General features: G+C 50.7%; 7 protein-coding genes across 7 annotated transcripts; 4 read left to right on the forward strand and 3 right to left on the reverse strand.

Annotated features, from left to right (window-relative positions):
- Positions 1-105: 105 nt before the first annotated feature.
- On the forward strand, positions 106-2,088 carry PtrM4_128520 (uncharacterized protein; the record flags this gene model as incomplete). The annotated part of the gene is made up of 1 exon (XM_066108883.1): positions 106-2,088. The coding sequence occupies one exon, from the start codon at positions 106-108 to the stop codon at positions 2,086-2,088; it is 1,983 nt and encodes a 660-aa protein (XP_065960875.1).
- Positions 2,089-2,275: 187 nt separating this feature from the next.
- On the reverse strand, positions 2,276-2,998 carry PtrM4_128530 (CypX, Cytochrome P450; the record flags this gene model as incomplete). Its single annotated transcript, XM_066108884.1, has 3 exons — positions 2,276-2,469; positions 2,531-2,934; positions 2,982-2,998. 3 exons carry the CDS (start codon positions 2,996-2,998, stop codon positions 2,276-2,278), a joined length of 615 nt encoding a protein of 204 aa, XP_065960876.1.
- Positions 2,999-3,276: 278 nt separating this feature from the next.
- Positions 3,277-5,223, reverse strand: PtrM4_128540 (uncharacterized protein; the record flags this gene model as incomplete). The annotated part of the gene is made up of 1 exon (XM_066108885.1): positions 3,277-5,223. The coding sequence occupies one exon, from the start codon at positions 5,221-5,223 to the stop codon at positions 3,277-3,279; it is 1,947 nt and encodes a 648-aa protein (XP_065960877.1).
- A 923-nt stretch (positions 5,224-6,146) lies between these two features.
- Positions 6,147-7,278, reverse strand: PtrM4_128550 (cytochrome P450 67; the record flags this gene model as incomplete). Its single annotated transcript, XM_066108886.1, has 3 exons — positions 6,147-6,577; positions 6,629-6,820; positions 6,876-7,278. 3 exons carry the CDS (start codon positions 7,276-7,278, stop codon positions 6,147-6,149), a joined length of 1,026 nt encoding a protein of 341 aa, XP_065960878.1.
- A 2,294-nt stretch (positions 7,279-9,572) lies between these two features.
- On the forward strand, positions 9,573-11,486 carry PtrM4_128560 (uncharacterized protein; the record flags this gene model as incomplete). Its single annotated transcript, XM_001939887.2, has 5 exons — positions 9,573-9,654; positions 9,728-10,878; positions 10,929-11,078; positions 11,125-11,223; positions 11,274-11,486. 5 exons carry the CDS (start codon positions 9,573-9,575, stop codon positions 11,484-11,486), a joined length of 1,695 nt encoding a protein of 564 aa, XP_001939922.1.
- A 1,119-nt stretch (positions 11,487-12,605) lies between these two features.
- Positions 12,606-13,817, forward strand: PtrM4_128570 (uncharacterized protein; the record flags this gene model as incomplete). Its single annotated transcript, XM_066108887.1, has 3 exons — positions 12,606-12,636; positions 12,732-12,972; positions 13,028-13,817. 3 exons carry the CDS (start codon positions 12,606-12,608, stop codon positions 13,815-13,817), a joined length of 1,062 nt encoding a protein of 353 aa, XP_065960879.1.
- Positions 13,818-14,775: 958 nt separating this feature from the next.
- On the forward strand, positions 14,776-17,913 carry PtrM4_128580 (KIP1, Kinesin protein; the record flags this gene model as incomplete). The annotated part of the gene is made up of 5 exons (XM_001939890.2): positions 14,776-14,799; positions 14,855-14,999; positions 15,054-16,016; positions 16,067-17,691; positions 17,743-17,913. 5 exons carry the CDS (start codon positions 14,776-14,778, stop codon positions 17,911-17,913), a joined length of 2,928 nt encoding a protein of 975 aa, XP_001939925.2.
- Between the last annotated feature and the right edge of the window lie 2,952 nt (positions 17,914-20,865).

Raw genomic sequence — 20,865 nt, forward strand, 5'->3', positions numbered from 1 at the left:
AGTCAAACAATAAATCCGACCCTGGTACGTACCTACGAGAGCTCTAGAAGGTTTGGCCATTCGCGCATGTCGCATCTGGATGATCCTTTAGGGGTTGTAAAAAAGATGGCAACAAGGCCACGTCAACTCAACATAGTCTTAGATGGTTTGGATGAGTGCGACGGCGTCACTGATGTTGCAATTGCAATCAAGGGTTTACTTGCCAGTGCGGCCACCGTACACGTAATTGTCTTCAGCAGGGATGTACCGCAGATTAGACTGAATTTTGGATTTGGGCCCATCATTGCGCTTGATGGTACCAGAACCCGTCAAGACATCGATCGCTTTTCTCGGCAGTCGGTGGCGAGGCTAATGCTAAACGACATTGCATTTGAAGAAAATGTCGCGAATACCTTGGCGCAAAGAGCGGACGGAATGTTCCTTTGGGCTGCTCGTGCTACGGAAAGTCTGAAAGGGGCTACAAATCCAGGTGAGGTATCAGGGATCCTTAGCGGATTACCAGCCGGTATCGACGCATATTACGAAAAGTGTTTATGGACACTGGCACATGATCACCCCTACAAGCGGAAGCTTGCGGAAACTGTCCTTCAACGGATCTGCTGTATAGCTCGGCCATTGACTTGGGTCGAGCTGGAATGCTTGCTGAGTTTCAACCAAGAGACTGTCGAGCAGGACCGGCTTCAAACACCGTTTCAAAACGTCGTGCTCGAAATATGCGCCCCATTCATAAAGATCGACAACGCTACCAGAATTATACAGCTGCAACATCATTCCGCACGGGAATTCTTGCTTCAGCAAACTTCGAATCTGGAGATACGTGGCTTTCATGTCGACGAAGCGGAGATCCATCATGGCCTCGCCGAAATCTGTCTGCGGCAACTGATTGCACAACCATCTGGATCGCATCTCATACAATATGCGACATTGTTCTGGCTGGACCATCTACTACAAGCTTCTTGCGACGAAAGTCTCCAAGCACTGATTCTGACTTTTGTGACTGCTCCGGCAGTTCTAGAGAAGTGGCTCCTCGATCGTATGAGATGGGACAGTCAGCGCGGTTTCTCGATGAGCAAGATTCTAGGATCTCAATCGGTGTTGAACTCCTGGATGCAGTCTTCTCCTAATGCACATGCAAGCCAATATATTTACTGGACTGGGCCGTTGGTGCGCGCATTACTCAGAATCGACCGGTTGCAGACGCAAGGAAGAGTCGGACATCAAGAACTCTGGCTAAGCCATCTCGAGAAGCTGATGATAATGCGAGATGTGGCCAGAGTCCTTACCCAGAACAACATGTTGGATCAAGGCATCGCATGGTTCGAGGCTGCACTAGACCAAAGGCGACATAAGTGTACTCAGTTAGACAATTGCTGGATCATGAGTGCACTTGGCATTCTCTACGACCAGAAGAACGACTTCCAACGATCGCTAGACCTACATTCCCATGTTTTGAACATACAAGAAACACAACTAGGTGGGCAAAGTCTCGAGACACTCTGGACAGTCAACGAGATGGGCCGCGTACATCGCCATCTACATGACTACGAGAATGCTGAGAAGCAGCATCAAAAGGCGCTGAGATCGCTTCACCAGATACTTCCTAACGACCATCTGGAGATTATCTGGACGCTCAACACACTCGCACACGCTTATCGAAAGAACGGCAAGCTGACCGAGGCGCTCTCTTTGCACCAACAAGCACTCAGTGGACAAGAAAGGGCGCTTGGAGTCGTGCATCTCCATCCTCTCTGGACGAAAGGCGACATTGGCAAATGGTACCTCGGCCTTGGAAATCTGGACAAAGCGGAAGAGTTCTTTCGTGCTTGCCTGAAAGGACGGACGACACTGCTAGGTATGGGCCATGTGGATTCTTTGTGGACTATGGCGAAGCTTGGGCAAGTCTTGGCTGCTCGAAACCATCGCGAGGAAGCTTTCGGTCTGCTTCAAAGGGCTTTTGAGGGACAGACATCGAAGCTGGGTAGCAAACATGCACAGACCTTGAAGACAGCTATTGTCTTGCGTGGCTTGGAGACTACCAGACCAACCTTGTTCGGGGTAACGGTTGTTGCATGTCCATTAAGGAAATGAGAGCATGTGAGGAAGTATGCTCGCTAGTATGAAATATTGGCCAAATTGAAGATTGTTTAATGTTCTGCAAATGACTATAAACGTACACCAAACGACACCTAATTTTCCAACATGAACACAGAAGTCCCCAATTCTTGCCACCCACGTCCCCTTTAAAGTCTTGTTGACGTAAGTCGATATTTAGATCTCATATGCTCTCCCTTGGTGTAAACTTCAAGTAAAGAGGCGGAAGCGTCACGGTCAACGTATCCAACTTCTCCTCTTCAAACCGCACACCCGTCTCCCCTGGCGCAAACCCAACATCAAAACTCATTGCTATCATCGAAAGCGCAGTCCGCAGACTCATCATGGCTAGATTCTTCCCCGGACAACTATACACACCTACGTATGAGTGTCAGCTTCCACGACTCTCAGCATTTGTATCGCAAGTAAGGTAGCTCACCAAGCGAAAAAGGTAGATACGGCGCCCCTTCCGTCTCCATCTCCTGTTTTAACTCGCCAAAGCGCTCAGGGACAAACTCCTCGGCTTGTTGCCACCACCGCGGGTCGCGTTGAATGAGAGAAACGGGTATGACGACGTTTGTGTTACCGGGGATGTAGGTGTCGTCTATTTGAACGCCTTTTGCCGGTGTTTCGCGCGCGCCGCCTGTCATTAGTGCTGGTTGGAGGCGCAGTGTCTCATTAATGATGTCATCGAGGTAGGAGATTGACTTTGCTTTTTCGTAGGACCAGTCCATGAAGCCGCCTGGCATTGATTGGTTGAGGAGATGTTGAAGTTTCGTCTGCTTTGCGGGATATTTGGCGAGGTAGAAGAGGGCGGTGGCGAGGGTTACGGCTGTGGTCTCGCTAAATGGTGTGAGCGGTTGTATATGAGCTTTTGGACTATGAGTTACCTTCCAGCGATAATCATCAATCGTGAGTCATCTTCCAAGGCGGCTGCAGTTTGGGGGGCAGAGACATCCTTTTCTTTGACGGCTTTTAGTAGCCATGATATGATGTCCTGGGGGTACTCCAGAGTTGCTATCAGTCAGTTCAGTCAGTCCGGAGCTCTCTGGACTGACTGAACTGACGTCCTGAGGTCACTGAACTGGACTGGACTGACTGCCAAGACTTTTCAATTAAACTAAAACTGACTGACTGAACTGACGTCGCCGCGGCCTGCGGACTGACTGGACTGACTGAACTGAGTTACCTGACGTCGAACTGAGATAAATGCTCCTGTACTTTTGAGATTTCTTCCTCTGATAGTGTGCGCGCTAGTCCAGAAGCTGAGGTAGTTGTTGGCTGTATACCAAGCCTCTTCCAGCTCTTCAAGCTCTGCAAAGCTGAAATAAGCTCTGGCTTCATATGGAGTCTCCGGGTGCCTAACATGTCGCCAAGCTCGCTGAAAGTCCGCTCACAGTCTGCCGCTGCTGCTGGTATTGTTAGGACGTCAATAGCGAACTTTGAGAGTATAGGGAACTGCCCAGCAACTGACTCCCAGTATAGAAGCGGATTAAGAGACAGCCAATCCTCCTCAGCTAACGCTGGTTGCCGCTTCCATATCTCATACTCATCCTCAGCAAGGCTTGCCTCTAACTGCCGTGTGCTTTGCTCAATTGACGACTGTAGAAAAGCTGATCGCGACGTTGAAATCCCTAGCCGGGGCTTCTTACGCGGCGGCGTTACAGTGTGAGCTGAAGTGGCTGCAGAGTCCTTCCGCCCCTGCCACATGCGCAGGAATGCCCGGTGGTTATTGTCAAGCCAGCCGTCGCGATAGTGGACACCGTCACGGGCAGTGACATGGGTGTCAGGCACCTTCCAGAGCGCTGAGAGGTGGTGTTTGTAGTGCGGGTGTAGTATTGTAGCAGTGTAGTAGACAGGCGCGTTATCGAATTTTGCGTAGTACTCAGCAAGCTTACAATGCGCAAGGTTAACGTTTGTAATAAGATGATCTTCAGGCGCATCTAGATCTTCGTAATTTACATCCTTAAGGCGGTCTTTGAGAGCCTCAAGCTGGTCAAGAAGCCACTCAAACGTTACTAGAACTTCCCATATAGCGCCGTGTCGGCCGTGTCGGCCGCGACCTTCAAGTAGCCGTGTAGCTTCGGCAAATGGCTCAAGGAGTCGAATGTATTCTGTTATTGTCGCCCAGTCCTTGCCGTTTAGACCCCCTTCGCGTATATATAACCGTGGCTGGGCAGCAGGGAGCTGCTCACGATTCTTCCGGCGTCGTGAGGTTGCTGTTGCAGCACTATGCTCCTCAAGTTTACACTCAATATAGCCATCGATAGGGCCGTGTAGCTCAGCTGCACGGACAAACGTGTTGAAATAGCTATTCCAGCGTGTCTTAACAGGCTTCACAAGCTGCCGGATGTGGGGTGTAACACCTAGAGACTCTGCCTCCTCGCACTGTAGGCGCTCTAGTAGTTGTCGAGTTTGAGGCGTACAGATAGACGCAATCACGTCAAAGAGGACGCCAACAGGACCGTATTTGCGCCACTCATCCATGTACTTCTCCTCTTCCTCAAGGTGTGCGGCTTCATTCTCGTACGCGCTACGGTCTTTGCCCCAAATTACTAATTGTGCGCTTAGGTTGAGTATATGGCAGCAGCACCGCAGCCGCCGCTCGCTTGCGATAAAGCCAAACTCCTCTGCTAAGGACTCAACTGCAGTATCATTGTTACTTGCGTTGTCAAGCACAAAGTACCCAACCCTCGCGTTGTCAACGCCAAATAGCCGAAGTATTGTTGTTGCTGCAGCGGCAATATTATTGCCAGTGTGCGCCCCGTGTAGCTCAGGCAACCCAAGCAGGTGGTCAACTAGCTTGCCCTCGCTGTTAAGGTAATGTACGCAGAGGCCAGTAAAAGCATACTGCCCACCAGTTGAAGTCCAGTTGTCGAATGACACGTGTATAAGCGACCGGGCTTCGCGAAGGTAGTTGGCAATAGCTGGTATGTATGTATTGTACTCAGTAATAATATGATCCTGGAGCGTTTGGTGGCTACGCCAAAGGAGAGCTTCGGCTAGCGGGCTCACGGCCGCAATCATGGCTCGAAACTGCGGCGTTTCTATTACGCGAAGGCTCTGGTTGTCCGCGACTACCCAGTCCTTCAGCGCGTCCTGAAATCGAGAGGTTGAAAAGCTTGCTGCCATCTCGTTTGCTACCTCTTGCGATACTTCTATCCCTTTAGACCTCATAATATGTACTTGGGACTTTGCGAGCGCGCCCATAATATTGCCCTCCCGGCTAGCAATTGGTACAGGTCCGTTAGGTCCGTGTGAGTGTCCAGGCTTGTTGCTTGAGAGGTGTCGGCCGGCGTTTGTAGTGCTGTCAGCCTCGTAGCAAGCCTCCTGCTTCCGTCGTTGATGGCAGTACCGGCAAAGCCAGTAGTTTTTCTTGTACTTGCGGTGCCAGACGGCCCAGCCGTGGCGGTAGATCCAGCTTTTTGGCCCACCGCGACTATTACGCTCAACCTGGCGCCGCTCAAGATACGGCACACGCTTAAAATCAAGCCCGTCGTAATTGTCGTCGTCGTCGTCGTCGTCGCCGTCGTTGGGGAAGTCCGCCTGTACTGCCAAGGGCTCATCAGCCTGGGCCTCGCTCGCAGTATCGCCAACAGTAGGCGCGTTTGATAGCGATGGTAGAGGAGAATTGCGCTTGTCGCATTCTACAAGGCGGCGAGGGCCTGAATTAGAGGGAGTAGACATGAAGTACACCAAGAAGTATTATGGCAACAGTAGTCTAGCGTCGTGTGTATAGCAGACGCGACGCGAAAGGCTTACTAGGTGCGCACCGGGTAGCGCATTTCCGCAAACTCTAATTAGCTTAAAGCTAGATGCTTTAACTTATATAGGATTAGTGTCTTTATATCTAGGACTAGCGCGGCTTCGAAGCCGCACTAAATGTGGCTTTCACAACTCTAAAATACTGCTTTAAAAACAGCTAACGTCAGTCTAACGTCAGTCAGTTCAGTCAGTCTGGAGGCTTCTGAACTGACTGGACTGACGTCCAGCTGCCTCAAGAACTGACTGACTGAACTGAGTCTTGGCAGTCAGTTCAGTCAGTTCGAACTGAGTTACCTGACTGATAGCAAGTCTGGGGTACTCTTCAGCATCCCATGTCTATGGAATGTCAGTCGTTCGCCCGCATATTGAGAAAGTAGGCCATGTACTCGATGTTTCTCTCTGATTTGATCCGAGCAAAAAGAAAAGAAGCCATTATACCCAGCTGCTGCGCCGGGTATCGAGCCTATAAGGTTGGTCAACCATGGTACAGCGTTTAGTATCCCTACAACCTTCATGTGATCATGTACACTCTTGATTGCAGCATGTTCAACACCACTTTTGAGATTGTTAAAGTCTCTGCCGAAGCCGACATCGCCCATGACATCAAAGCTGAAAAACATGGACCATGCAGATACATCCATTGGCTTTCCCGCATTCTTCACGAGTTGGCTCTTGAGCAAGTCGGTTTTTGCCTTGATACGCAGTTCATATGTGCCGAGCGCTGATCACAGTCAGAATTGAACAGTATTATATATTGCGTTACTGGGCATACCTTTGGTAGAAAAGCCCCTATCCCAAGCGCGCCGTCGAAGGCGATGTTCGTGGTGGCCACGCGTTGCATGTACAGAACATATCTTTGGATTGTTCCCGTTCTGACCGTATGGCGTTCCCTTAGTACATTCCGAGTAGGGTCCATAGATCAATGGAACGGCTGACTTGTGTAGAACGCTGATCTCTCGCGGCCCTTAAGTCTTGATCAACGCCAAATCTTTCAAATCCCCTCTGGATTAGCTGCTTACCGGTGCGTACAAAGTCACCATACTGATGGTGCAACTTTGCCAGCTCCTTGTAGTATTGCACATCTTTGGCTGCCAGACTTGCAGCGTAGAATCTCGAAATTCCGGCAGCAAGGGGGCCAGGAAACCTTCCGCATCGGTGAAAGAAGAGCCGATATACGGAGATGCTGGCCAGTAGTGCGGCGTTGAAGCTTGCTGTGAAGATTGTCGCTTTGACGAGTCCGAAGGAGTACACCATGCCGAAAAAAGTAAACATAAAGGCCGCCATGGAGTGATACATGATCAACTCAAATTCAAGGGGTTGGATTGCTAGGTGGAAAAGGACGCCGAACAAGGCTGCTACTCCAGCGCCACGCGTCACGCTACCTTGAGCTATGCTCTGTACAGCATCTCGGACTGCGTCCATGGTGAGCGGTGATGGTTGGGTGGTGCAGATAGAGAACGTGGGACAGAAGAAAAGAATAATAAAGAGTGAATTGAAGGCGTGACGCGACACCTGCCTCTAGGCAAACGTGGCCGCCTCACACTATATGTACGCTACTGCTTATTAAGTAAGCCTCTAAGCGTGCGGCTGAGAGGCGCACGCTACAGCCCTTTTCATCCGGGTCAGATTGTGTTCGTCGGTGAAAGCCATGTCTTACATGGTGGAGTCAGGTTGGTGGAGATGCAGAAGTCGATACTCCAAGGTAAGACTAAGTTGCGTCGAAACTAGTACTACCAATGTACTGCGTCTGTTCTAAACCAAGTCTGAATATCCAGTTCGCAGGCAATTATTACTACAACCAATCTAGCTTGTAACAATACCACGATTGAAGATGCCGGCTATTCCGTTTCAGAATTGGCGCGTATTTGTATGTGGTGGGGAAACCGGGTAGCTGTGGATTCAGCAGGACCACACCAGATACATACAATTCGCGAAAGGCACCTACCATAATGCAACAAGCTCTTGTTGTAAGCTGTTGCCCTTCCATGGAAAGAACGACATAGGTATTGAGATTCAGTAGAACGGATATTGGTCCCCGATTTGCATCCTCGATAGTCATCATGGAATATCCAAACATGCAATTCGTTGTACAAGAACTGCCAATAGAATTAACTGTCTCGCATGTACGACTTGCTCGCAATGGTGAACAAGGATGTCTGAAACTGGCAGTCCAAAACGGTCGGAGGATTGATGTTCCGCACTCGTATCTGCCGGACAGCGGATGCTGTAAGCGCAGATCTCTCTGTATTGCCTGATGCGCAATGCGCATTGGCGCATATTACGGGCAGCCTCCTCTTTCTCAGCGTGGTTGCACACCTGCAACGGGGACGGCGGATGGGGGCACACCCTCGGACAGAGACGTTGGGCTCGTGACATGGCGACATGGATGCTATGGCATGAAGCTGTAAGATCGACGCGGGATGACCTCGACGTGCGACGGGCCGCCCTGCACAGCACCTTGCCACAGTGGAACACGATCAGCTTTGACATGTGACAGCAAGAGCAGTAATCTGCGACAGCGACAGCGACAATAACAACAACAACGGCGACAATATTGATGTTGGGCTTTGTGGCCGAGGATGTGTGCGATGTCGCTGACGGGATGATGCCAGTGCATTCAATATTGGGCCAGCATGCGGCGGTAGACATGCATCGGGTCTGACGGCTGATATTGACGGTGATAGGTCAGTCAGACGTCGCTTCCCCGTACGATGGCGCTTAGCCGTGAGTCAATCTCGTCCGCTGCAAGCTTGTGGCTGCACAAAGGGTCGCAGGTCGCATGGTCTGCGAGTCGGTCGCCGTCGAAGGTTTCGCGAAGATGAAGCCATGCAGGGCTCGACCGTGTTAATTTGAGACCCCAAGGCCAGAGACGAGCAAAAGATGATGTCGGCCAGGCATGTGTGGTGTTCGCTTGGTAGGCGTTGCTGGACCCTCATTTCCCAATGTGATGCGCCAGCCCGGAGATGGGGTAGGGGGGCTGATTGGATAGGCAAATGGCTGAGTGATGGACGGGCTTGGTCTCTTGTGCTTTGGCGATGTGCAGTGTGAAGGCTTTGGCTTTCTGAAATGTATTCGGGCCAGGCCTACATGGCTAGGGCGGTTGCGGGCTAGGGGCAAAGGCGGATGCAATACACAGGCTGGGGGGCCCAGTGCGCCCATAAAGAAGGCCCCTGGCGTGCTGCGCAGCCCTGGTGCAGCTTTCAAAAGGCGCCCTCTCTGTAATCGCGTTGGATCGAGTTGCCATCCAGCAGAGCCGCATCGCCAGACGCAGCGCATCAACAGACGTGTAAGGAAACCCGTGCCGCTGAACTGGCGGGTGTTGTGGAGCCTTTGGCGCTGATGACGGTGAAAGACGGCGTCTCATTTCCGCCCGCGTTAGCGAACCAGCCTCATCCCAAGCAGGATCCAAGCTCCCCGTCGCCCTTTCCTCCTCGAACGCACTCGACGATAGCGACTGCCCCAGCTGCGCGACATCGCGATCGCTCCTTCCATCTCGCGCCCATATTCAAGCAATAGCGACCGGGTAACGCCATTGCCGAATAGGAATAGGAAGCAGCGACGAGCAAATATCCCATTCTCTTCAGCTACCTTCCCGCGCCCTCCACGAGGTCCAACTGCACGCGACGACCCAAGGAGCCCTCGCCAGATCCTCGAGCCTATCACTACTTGTCCTCAATACCTGCGCGCTTCCAGCCAGCCGCATCCGACGTGCAACCATGACCTCTCAGCCATCAGTCGACTCATCCCGCCTGTCTAGCGACAAGACAGGAGGGCCGTCTGAGCACACCAACGGCACCGGTATGTCCACAAACCCCTCCATGCACACCATGTTATGCACAAGTTTGCCGACCCGACTACTAACACAGTGAAGCTGGTATGCAGAACGCCATTGCCATGAATACCTTCGCTCCCGGCCAATCTTCGTCTCAGGGTCCATCGACAGATGCTGCAGGAACGACCTCCCAGGCCGACTCGAAGCAGAAGCGCTCCCTTCTCAATGTTCCCCGGTCCGGCTCGACTCCCAACGACAGCCAGACGCCCAACACTGGCCTTAGTGGAGCAACTGCGGCAGACGCTGAAAGCATCGGGCGGGGTTCCAAACACTCCAAACGGAGTCTCATGGGCAAACGACGGGCGGGAAGCACTGCAAGCAGCAAACGCTCTCAATCGCGCGCTGCAGCAACAGAAAAGGCCGACCAACCCCCTCCGGTACCGGCAGTGAACCGCCCGGCGTCGACCAGGAGCAAGACCAGGAAGTCTGGCGGTTTGCTGTCTTGCCTGCCCTGCTTCGCGCCCAAGGAGTCCCGGACGGCAGGCGACTCTACTCCCCCTGAGAACGTCAAGCAAGCTCAAACCGTGCCAGCCAGGCAGACATCGCAGTCTACGCCTGTCAAGAAGCAGGAGCCAATCGTTGCCGAGTCCAACCAGACCGAGTCAAGAGAACCCCTTGATGAAAAGATAGGGACTGAAACTTTGGGATCGGGCCTTGCCGAGCGACCCAGCCATGGTGACGGCACTGCCGAACGAAAATCCGTCGAGGATCGACCACAAGTTGTGACAAGAAGCTCCTCTCAGAAACAGCAAACAGCGCCCGTTCCCCCTCCTCAGCCTGCTACATTGCAAACCGGTCATCCCCAGATAAGCGTTACAAACCCCACGCCCGCCGCTACCCCCGTACTACCTCGGCCATCTGTGGAACAGCAGCGCATAATAGAAGACCAGACTGAGGAGCAGAAGCAGCTTGACAACGACATTGAGATGAAGGATGTACCACTTTCAACCAATGATGTCCCTCAAGAGGGAGAGGAAGCCACCGGAGAGGCCGAATCCGAGCACGCAAAGGTCGATTTACCTCCGCCACCGCCACTTGCCGAAAGGCAGGTTGCGGTACAGCATCAGACCGCCGAGGTAGCCGAGGCAGAGCCACAAAAGTACCTTTTGGGACCAATCGCCCCCCGTTTCCAAGGGAAGAAGTGCCTGGTTCTCGACCTGGATGAAACCCTAGTCCACAGCAGCTTTAAGGTATGTTACGAGTCCTTAGTGGCTGCTCCTATATACTAATTCAACGCTAGATTCTGCACCAAGCCGACTTCACCATTCCGGTCGAGATTGAAGGCCAATATCACAATGTTTATGTCATCAAGCGACCAGGTGTCGATCAGTTTATGAAGAGGGTCGGCGAGCTGTACGAGGTCGTTGTCTTTACCGCATCCGTCTCCAAGGTATGTACACACTTCGTTTTACCTGGATGATAGCTAACAGTTACAGTACGGCGATCCGCTTCTCGATCAGCTTGACATACATGGTGTCGTTCACCACCGACTTTTCCGTGAAAGCTGCTACAACCACCAGGGCAATTACGTAAAGGTAGGCTGAAACATGTCAATCTAGGCATCAAACACTAATGCGCTTTACAGGATCTCTCGCAGATCGGCCGTGACCTCAAGGATACCATCATCATTGACAATTCGCCCACGTCGTATATCTTCCACCCGCAACATGCCGTTCCCATCAGCAGCTGGTTCTCTGACGCGCACGACAATGAGCTGCTCGATCTTATACCCGTGCTCGAGGATCTCGCTGGCCAGCAGGTCAGTGACGTCAGTCTGGTGCTTGACGTAGCCTTGTAGGCACCGTTCGCGATGATGTGACGAGAGAGGATACCCTGGCGCATACCCTGTTCACTGCGTCGACATAATCACTTTTCTTCGGGCGGGAGTATCGGAACCAACGCTCCGACAACTTCTAATCTGTACTTTGTAATCAGTTTGTAATCTGCATAAGAGGCGGCTTGGTGGGTGGCAGCGCAAGATCCGCAGGAGCCCATGTTGCAGCGTCATGGCGCATTTTTGATTCCCGCACTGCAGACCCTCGCATGGGTCTCCAGCGACGCAGTCCCAACGCCCACCGCCTACGGCCATCGGACCTTGGAGCGCACCACCTCCACTTTACGCACAGAAACAGGAGGACCACGGCGCATAACGGCGTCTATTTGGCTCTAGGAGCCACAAAAATAAGCAGTAATATTGGCACATACCCCTTTCTACATATGCGACGCCTGGCCGTTTGAGGTCGCGTGGCAGTTTACTATCAATACCATTTCCTTTGTACATTGTGCTCTTCTGTTTCTTCTGCATGGCCGGAGGCAGTCGGCCCATCTGTTCCTCTCCACGACTGGAGCGTGCGTTTGGTGATCTCATGGCTCCGGTCCAGCATCTTTTTTTGTGTTTTGTACGGGTGAGGGGAAGAGCGCTTGCAGACGCAATCACATGTTAGTCAAGTAGAAGCTAGATAGCCAATACCACTCCATCTTCAGATGCAGGAACCAGGCTGGCGCATGCCGTGAAGCATGGGGACGGTTGCCCTGCGTTGTCTGGGCTGTCACATGCGCGTCAGACGTTGAGCTGAGGTGAGCTACATGTAGAACAGAACGGCAGTCTTGGCGCCTTCACATGCCGAGTAAAATGCATGACTCGCATGACGACTTGCTTGGATCCCGCCAAAGGCGACACACGACAAGCGGCTACATTTACCTTTGCCCGCCACGCTGTAAGGGTCCAGTGTCGTCACGCTACAGAACATAGACATTTCCCATTCTGCGACGTCCTCTTCTTCACCAGCCTCGTGACTGAGTCCTTTGCTGCATTGACTTATCGCAGCCTCGCCGTACATGGCTCGGTGACATAGTGTCAAACCACAATTGCAACAACCATCTTTCCCCGTAGACGTCACCGTGACCGTCCCACACCATGGAGAGATATAGTCAGTTTCGCGATAAAGGTACGTTGGGCATCTACCTTCTGCATCGTCATGTCTTGGTAGAGATTTGACGTGACCTGATCTCACGCTTCAGAAACTAACAAACATGGCAATAGGCACAGCCATAGCGCCCTTCCTCCCTGTTCCCCCTGCGCCGGCGAGTATCGTCTGGTTACCCGTCTACATTTCCCTCTTTTGCGTGCGATTGCCTTTTGTGATTGCGCTAGGGCTACTGTATTTTCTAGTACTGGAATGGGTGCCAATTGGGAGGAGGCTGAAGTATGCGGTATTGTGGTTGATGGCGGGGATTCCGGGGGTGTGGTGGGTGGATTTGCAGGTTGATGGAGTAAAGAGGGGGTAAGTTTAGGTGTCACTGGCCACAGAGTCGCAACGCTGACATTGTCATTGCTAGACAATTGAACCCAGCGAGTAACTACTACCCCAAAGCCGGGTCCGTCATCGCATCCTCGTTCACATCGCCTCTCGACCCTCTCTATCTCGCGGGAATCTTCCAACCAATCTTCACTCGGTCTTACCCCCACCACCGATACGTCGAACGCATAACTCTCTTTCGCGCCATCCTACTCGCCTTCTCCCCGCCCGCTCTCACTCCACAAGACCCATCAAAGCTCGTTTCGCTCAAGCAGCTCACGCACGAAAACCCTAACAGGGTCATTTGTGTGTTCCCTGAAACGACGACGACGAACGGAAGGGGTATCTTGCCCTTGTGCCCCAGTCTACTGAGTGCAGATGGCAAGACAAAGATTTACCCTGTCAATCTGCGCTACACACCCCAGGACGTTACAACACCGGTACCAGGTGGCTACCTGAGCTGGTTCTGGGGCTTGCTGAGCAAACCAACACATCAAATGCGCGTCCGTATCGCCTCACGTGTGTACAACAACAGCAACCAGGATACACCTGAGCGCCAGAAACTCGCGGAGAAGGCGTCAGGGTATGAGGCAAACATCTTTGACCAACCAGAGTTTCGAAACGGGGCCAGTGGCAAACATGGCGAGGGCGGTGATGGCATGCATATTGATGTTGGCAGCGCAGTGCAACAGGAAGTTAGCGAACAAGAGCAAAAGGTGTTGGAGAGGGTTGCCGAGGACTTGGCAAGGTTAGGTAGGGTGAAGAGAGTGGGTCTTGGTGTGGAGGATAAGGTTGCATTTTTGAAGATTTGGGGAAGCAGGAAAAGATAGAGGGAGATGGGGTTGAAAGAGGGAGATACGACAGGTTATTCAAGAGAAAGAGATAGTCAAGGGCCAGAGATGGGTGTAAGATTAGGCTAATCATTGTGTGAGTGATATGGCAGGATTGCACTTGAGCGTGGTATAATAGCATATTCTTGGAACATTTGGTGCTGAATGGGGGGTTAACATATGTATGTTCTCTCTATTTCTTGGGCACAAAAACTTCCATAGTTATGCAGAACAATTATTATATTACATGGATACAGACAAAGACTGGCTTCTCTTTTTGATCTCTCCCGAGTTTTTTATGTTAAATAGCATGCTCAAAAATCTTTATGTAGGTCTAGACTAAACAGAAACTAGAAGACTTGTGTTACGATCTTGAACCTTGATTTAGAACGGCCTCGGCATCTATTGCGTATGTGGTGTAGTGGTAAGTGGGCCAGATAGTACTGTGCTTACCAATTTACAGCCTGCCAAATGTTAAGTAATAGGTTTTCTAGTTCATGGTACATGGGAACATCTGGAGCCACGATTTACGAGAATCTGGAACTATAGTGCTGAATGTATTTGCACTGCGGACGTGTTTGTTTTGTTTTGGCGTGGTAGAGATAGTATTCTTCACACTGAAGATAAGCATGGGAGATGACCAGGCAACTAGATGCGGGGTTGCAAGGCGTGTCATATGCAGCTTCAATTAACCGCTGAGTGAAAGCAGTATGTTTTGGAAAGAGAGGCGGATGGTTCGGGGTGCACTAGGTCCACTAGCCAAATTTAGCATGTGGGTACAGGGATGGTGGATAGCGCCTTCTACTGTTTACTGTCCGAGCTCAGACCCCAAACAATCGATATCCGACGACGGAACAGCACTTCAGCGAACACGTCGCGCAATTTGCTTTTTGACCGCCACGGAGCATGCTTTGTTTATGCCATCCCATCGTTAGACACCAGTAAAAACCCTTTGACAATGGAGCCTGCGAACGAGAACGCGGTATGTACCCCCTAGTCATGGACAAGGCGCAAGTCTAACACGGTCACCGTTTTAGACCATCGCGAAGCGCTCAGGCATTAAACCACCTTCAACCTTCTCCGGCATCACGTCGCCATCTCGCGCCCTCAGCGAATTGCCCGAAGCTGCCGCCAATTCGCGCAGTGCAATGCCGCTCCCTACCAAGCATAAGCCCTCCGGCTGTACATTGCCCCTCCCCTTGTCCATGAAGCGGAATGGCTCACTGACACTCCCAGTACCCGAGCCTGCGTTTAAGCAACGGAAGACGCTTGCTGAGCAAGGCGGCGAGCCTATTTCTCGAGGACGATTACCTGCGCCAAAGGTCTCCAGTAGTATCAAGACAACGGCGCCGCGCGCACTAGCAGCGTCCGCATCGCGTACGCTCTCCAGACCGACAGCGAGACACCCTGCTGCCTCGACTCTTCATAGTAGTGTCGGTGTAGCCCCCAAACCCAGTGGAAGTGTAAGACCGAAGTCGGCCTATGGCCATGGTGGTAGTCATGGTAGGAGCAAATCCTACCACCAGGCGCCGCGGCCTGCGACAGCCATGTTAAACAGAGACGATGATGATGACGACAGTGAACAATCTGAGCGCAAAGGTGTGCACCCATTTCTTATCTCTACCAACCCCCCAACACGCCTGAGGGTGCCCAAAGGAGTCTCTTTAGACACCCAAAAGCGCACGGCTTCCCTAAGTATATCCGGACGAAGATTCGCTCGCATACCAGAGTCGCGAGCTGTCTCGTCTCCTTCCGCTTTCCGCCCCGTCACTCCGGTCATTGAAGAGCCTTCCGATACCGAATGTGACGAAATCTGCACGAGAGTAGGGGCGCTCACCGTGGGAGCGTCCAAGGCAGACATACGTGGCAGTCGATGCGTCGGAAATGGCATGACTTCTGACTACGGGACGAATCCTTTCCTCAAACCGAAGTTGCCTACATCTATTCCACAACCCAGCCCAACACCGATTCGGTCGCAACAGGTAGATCCGTCGCTATATCGGCCCCCATCTACCACACCGAGGAAACAACCACTAGCACCCTTTCTGAGCCGTTTCACTAACGACCGGTGTCCAGATTTCTACAATGAACGAATGGAGGCCATGGAACGCGACTTCCGCATGTTCAAGGAGAAGATGGAGACGGATGTGCGACAAGCCACCGACTACAAAGAGTCAATTTCACAATTGCAGAGTCGCGGTATGTATTCTCCATCTAACCATGAGCTTTGCTGACTGAATACTGCATAGTTACGGAGCTCGAGACCATCCGCACGCGACTAGAGATTGTAAACAAGGGCCTAGAGTCGGAACTCAACGATACCCGGAGCTGTCTAAAGTCAGTGAAGATGGAGCTGGACATGATGCAGCAGAAGCACACATTTGAGGTCGACGACGTTAGGCGGAGACACCGTAACGAAATTGAAGACCTCGAATCGCGACATCGAAAAGACACAGACCGAATGGAGAGGGAAAGAGAAGAAGTAGAGAGGAAGATACGCATCGAACTCGAGGGACGAATCGACAGATTACTGAAAGAACACGGCGAGGAGCTCGCAGTGCTACGGAAGAAGCTCGATGCCGACACCGAAGCGGAACGGAGCAGACGCACACAAGAGGCACAGAAGATTGAGGGGGAATATGCGTCAAAGCTCAGAGCAGCCGCTCTGGATGCGGATGCGAAGCAGCGCGAGGCACAACTGGTCCAGGGCGAGCTCACAAATGTCAAGTCCGAGCTGGATCGGGAGAGGATTCTTAAGAGCGGTCTTCAAGGCCAATTGACTGAAATGACAACACAGAACCTGACCCTGGACGCAGCGAACAAGGCAATGAAGGAAAAGATCGACTTTCTCGAGTCGGACAGCCAGGCGCAATCGTCAGCCTTCAACGACCTCCACAAGCGTATGCAAGACGCCATTGAGGCAGCAGAAAGGGCGCAGGATAAGCTGCGCCAGGAGGAGACGCTACGAAGGAAGCTCTTCAATCAGGTGCAGGAACTCAAAGGCAACATCAGAGTCATGTGTCGTGTGCGGCCAGCTCACGAGACAGAGAGTAACCCTGCGCAAATATCTTTCCCCGACACCGATACCGACAGCAAGGAGGTCGCTGTGCTCGGTCCAAACAAGATCAGCGCAACTGGAAAGGATATCACGGCCGCATACTCGTACTCTTTCGATCGCGTGTTCGGGCCTGTGGCGCAAAACGGCGAAGTGTTCGAAGAAATCAGTCAGCTTGTGCAGAGCGCCCTCGACGGGTACAATGTATGCATCTTCTGCTATGGTCAGACGGGTGCCGGGAAAACACATACCATGTCGTCCAGTGACGGTATGATTCCCCGCGCCACAAAACAAATCTGGGATGAAGCACAAAGACTACAAGAAAAGGGGTGGCGTTACAACATGGAAGGATCTTTCATTGAGGTCTACAATGAGACTTACAATGATCTGCTCGGCCGCTCAGAAGACCTGGATAAGAAAAAGGTTGAAGTGCGGCACGATCCAGTAAAGAAGCAAACCAGCCTCGAAAATGCTGTCAGCGTCATGCTCGACGGGCCTGGCCGAGTGGAAGAGATCCTAGAGACAGCCAGCAAGAACAGAACGGTGGCTGCAACCAAGGCCAACATGCGATCCAGTCGAAGTCACTCAGTGTTCATCCTAAAGCTGATTGGCACCAACGAGATTACGGGCGAAAGAAGCGAGGGCACACTCAATCTCGTCGATCTCGCAGGATCCGAACGACTAGAGCACTCCAAGGCTGAAGGCACACGCCTCAAGGAAACACAGAACATCAACAAGAGTCTGAGTTGCTTGGGTGATGTCATCAACGCCCTTGGGTCAGCGAAGGAGGGCGGACACATCCCGTACAGAAACTCAAAGGTATGTTATACGCAATTGTCCTCGAAAGAATACACACTAACATCGAAATAGCTCACATATCTCCTCCAATACTCGCTCGGCGGCAACTCAAAGACACTCATGTTCGTCATGGTCAGCCCATTACAAGCACATTTGCAAGAGACGATTACGAGTCTCAAATTCGCAACCAAGGTGCACAACACGCACATCGGCACAGCGAAGAAGCAAACCAAGACATCATAATCTTCTTATCAATACACGCGCTGGCGCTTGTCGTCATGTCAATACAGTGCACAGGATGTCGAACGTGTGTAGTATCGGCTATGTTATTCAACAAGAGGTCTTGTTTGCGAATAGATGTGCGCGGTAGGTTTTTTTTTCTGTACTTAGCAGCGGTAGTGGAAGTGTTCGACGCCGACTTGCTCGTTTTTGGGCTGCAAAGGTGTTTGGCGCACTGCGATGGGATGGGTGGCGCGAGAACCCCCAAACGGCGGTTGGCTTTGCGCGTTGTACAGCTCTCGCGCGCGGCGTTTTAGAGGGATCTTGGATAGTTTGAATGATATGCTGGGGTCATGATGTATTCATAACTTGCGGTGTTGATATGCATGTGATGGCCGTGTTTGTGAGTGTTTGCAGGTTGGCGGTTGCTACTGATTGTTCGGCGTGCACGTGTGGGTTACCGGTAAGAGATGGTTGGCAAGGCGTTTGCTGGATCGTGGGTATAAAACGGCTCTTGTTTGACTCATATGCTTCTTCTTACACATCACATTAAAAGCCTTGATGTTAAAAATCCTCGCTATCAACAAGATGTCTGTTTGTTCTTCTTCTTCTTCTTCTTCTTCTTCTTCTTCTTCTTCTTCTTCTTCTTCCTCTTCCTCTTCTTCCTCTTCTTACACATTATATCATAAGCCTCAAATTTTGAATATCAAAACATCCACAGCGATGTCTGTCTATTCCTCTTCCTCTTCTTCTTTCTAAAAAGAGATTGGCAAAGCTTCAGTAATATGAAGCCGCCGAAGTGCCTTTTCTTTTTATTCATAAACATACCTCATGGCCGACATCTGCCGTTTTTTAAACTAAGAACAGTGCATTAAACGACTTGCACCCTTCCAGGCTCTGATCTAGAAAGACCCAGATAAAAGAACATATGCTCTGTACATGTCGAAATGTTCACGTCGCACGGGTTTGGCGTTGGCTGAGCGGCTGCCTAGTCGCTTCACCCGCGCGGGAGAGCAAAACGATGGGCGTATAAATACCACCTGTTCGTTATCTTCTTCCTTCTTTACTTTCTACACATTGCATTGAAAATTACGAGGACTTAAAAGTACTTCTACGAGTTGCATGACGTTGTCCGCTGGACCATAACTACCGACTTCACCGCGCATGGTGTGCTGTTCCTGCTGGAAAAGTCTAGTGCGAGAAAAAAAGTGTGTGTACTCAAAGTGGAGTATTTGAAATTGAAGTCAGGCAGTGATGATGTGTGCCTCTTCTTCGCTCTTAAAAAATCATTTGGTCACTTGGCTCATAGGTGCAGGGGTGGAGACGGATGTGTATGAAACTGTCTTCGCTGTCCGGGTCTCCGTGTCTTTGTTCCTCACTTTTCTTCTCTATTCTCTAAAAAAACTAAGTACGAAAATAATCATATTATACTACTCTTCTTCTTCTTCTCTTCCGTATCTAAGAACAAAAGATTTATGCTTATGGAAGGTTAGAGACCTGTATAGGAGGTATTAAAACCTCTATTCTTTCCTGTTCTCTACTACTATTGTTTCCCCTTGATTTCTCCCCTTATAGAACACAGAGGATAGCCTTATATGTGTCGCGTTCTCTGCTTTTTGGAAAATCTTCACAAAACTCCCATTAACGAAGTAGGAGAGCGTGTGTATAAGAGCTTATTTTTCCTGCTCCCCTTTGCCCTTTCCATCTTTATTTTCTTTTTGAAATATCTAAAACTATTTCATCTAGCAGCTATGTGTCGGTTTCTACTTTGAAATCAAAGTGCGATCGAGATATAGGAGAAGTGCGGGAGCGCGTGCATAAATTCGTCTTTTCGTCCCTGTTCTTGAACTTCCTTATCACCACTTTTCTTCTGAACCTCCGAAGCCCTTACTCATATCTTTCATGTTTCGCTTCTCTATTTCTAAAACAATACTATCTAAGATTTCATGTGTACCTAGGTGTGTGTGTAATCTCGGTTATATTCAAAACATGTCTACATGAACATACCTTTATTCTTGAAAATACCAAGATCCCCGGGAAATATCACCTAATCTACTTTATTATTTTACGGCTAAAGCAAAACACCATAGAGCCCATGTTGAGAGTTCTGCTAGGCCGTACTATAAGAGTCTCTTTACTCCTCCTCTCTTCTTATTGTCACTAGTTACAGAGAGTAACTATTTAGATTTTCTAAAACATCCGCCATCAACACCTATGTCCGGCGTTCTCTGTTGTTTCTCCCAAAGCCTGAAAGCACAATTGCATGGTTTTAGCGATACGGAATTAAAAGTTGCAATGGATGAAATTATGGCGGAAACACAGGTTGCGAAACGGCTGTATGCGCAAAGTTTAAGAGCTACAGAAATGGTGCTTCATCGGAATGGTACTGGTGTTGTAATGAGATATGCATTGATACTGCTGCTTTTCCTCCTTCTTTCTAATGATTTACTATAAATTCCCACCAAAAAACCCTGAAACTACCATATCCATGTGGTCCTGTCTTCGCAACGTTCGAAAGACCATGAATTCAGACATGTTTCGAGAGCCTTGGGAAAGAAGTGGTCCTCAACATGCGTATTCTCCAGTTTGAACAGAAAACTATGTGGTAGAGAGAAAAATCTACCGTATGGTGCTATGATACCAACCCTTGTTTTAACAGAAAGCTCCATCGTTCAATAGTTCTCATCTCTCCTATTTCGGATCAATCTGAGTAAGACGACATGGTTGTGCATCTTAAGAAAGGGACATTACTGTTTTATGCCGTGGTATGTATGAAGCTTGGCGCTCGATAACGGTGATAATATCGACGCTGTCTGAAATGTGGAAATCGAAATGCAGGGCTGTGCAGCTGCGACGCGAAGTTGTGATGTCTTGCGCAAGTGAGGAGAGCGCGATCTACATCTCGGAGAATTCTTCGAGAACGTGGGTTAGTGGATCGGTCCCACCTGTCTCGATCCCTTCGATTGAAAAGAGTTT

This window comes from Pyrenophora tritici-repentis, chromosome 7 (assembly GCF_003171515.1).
Source record: "Pyrenophora tritici-repentis strain M4 chromosome 7, whole genome shotgun sequence".
Lineage (NCBI taxonomy): Eukaryota > Fungi > Ascomycota > Dothideomycetes > Pleosporales > Pleosporaceae > Pyrenophora > Pyrenophora tritici-repentis.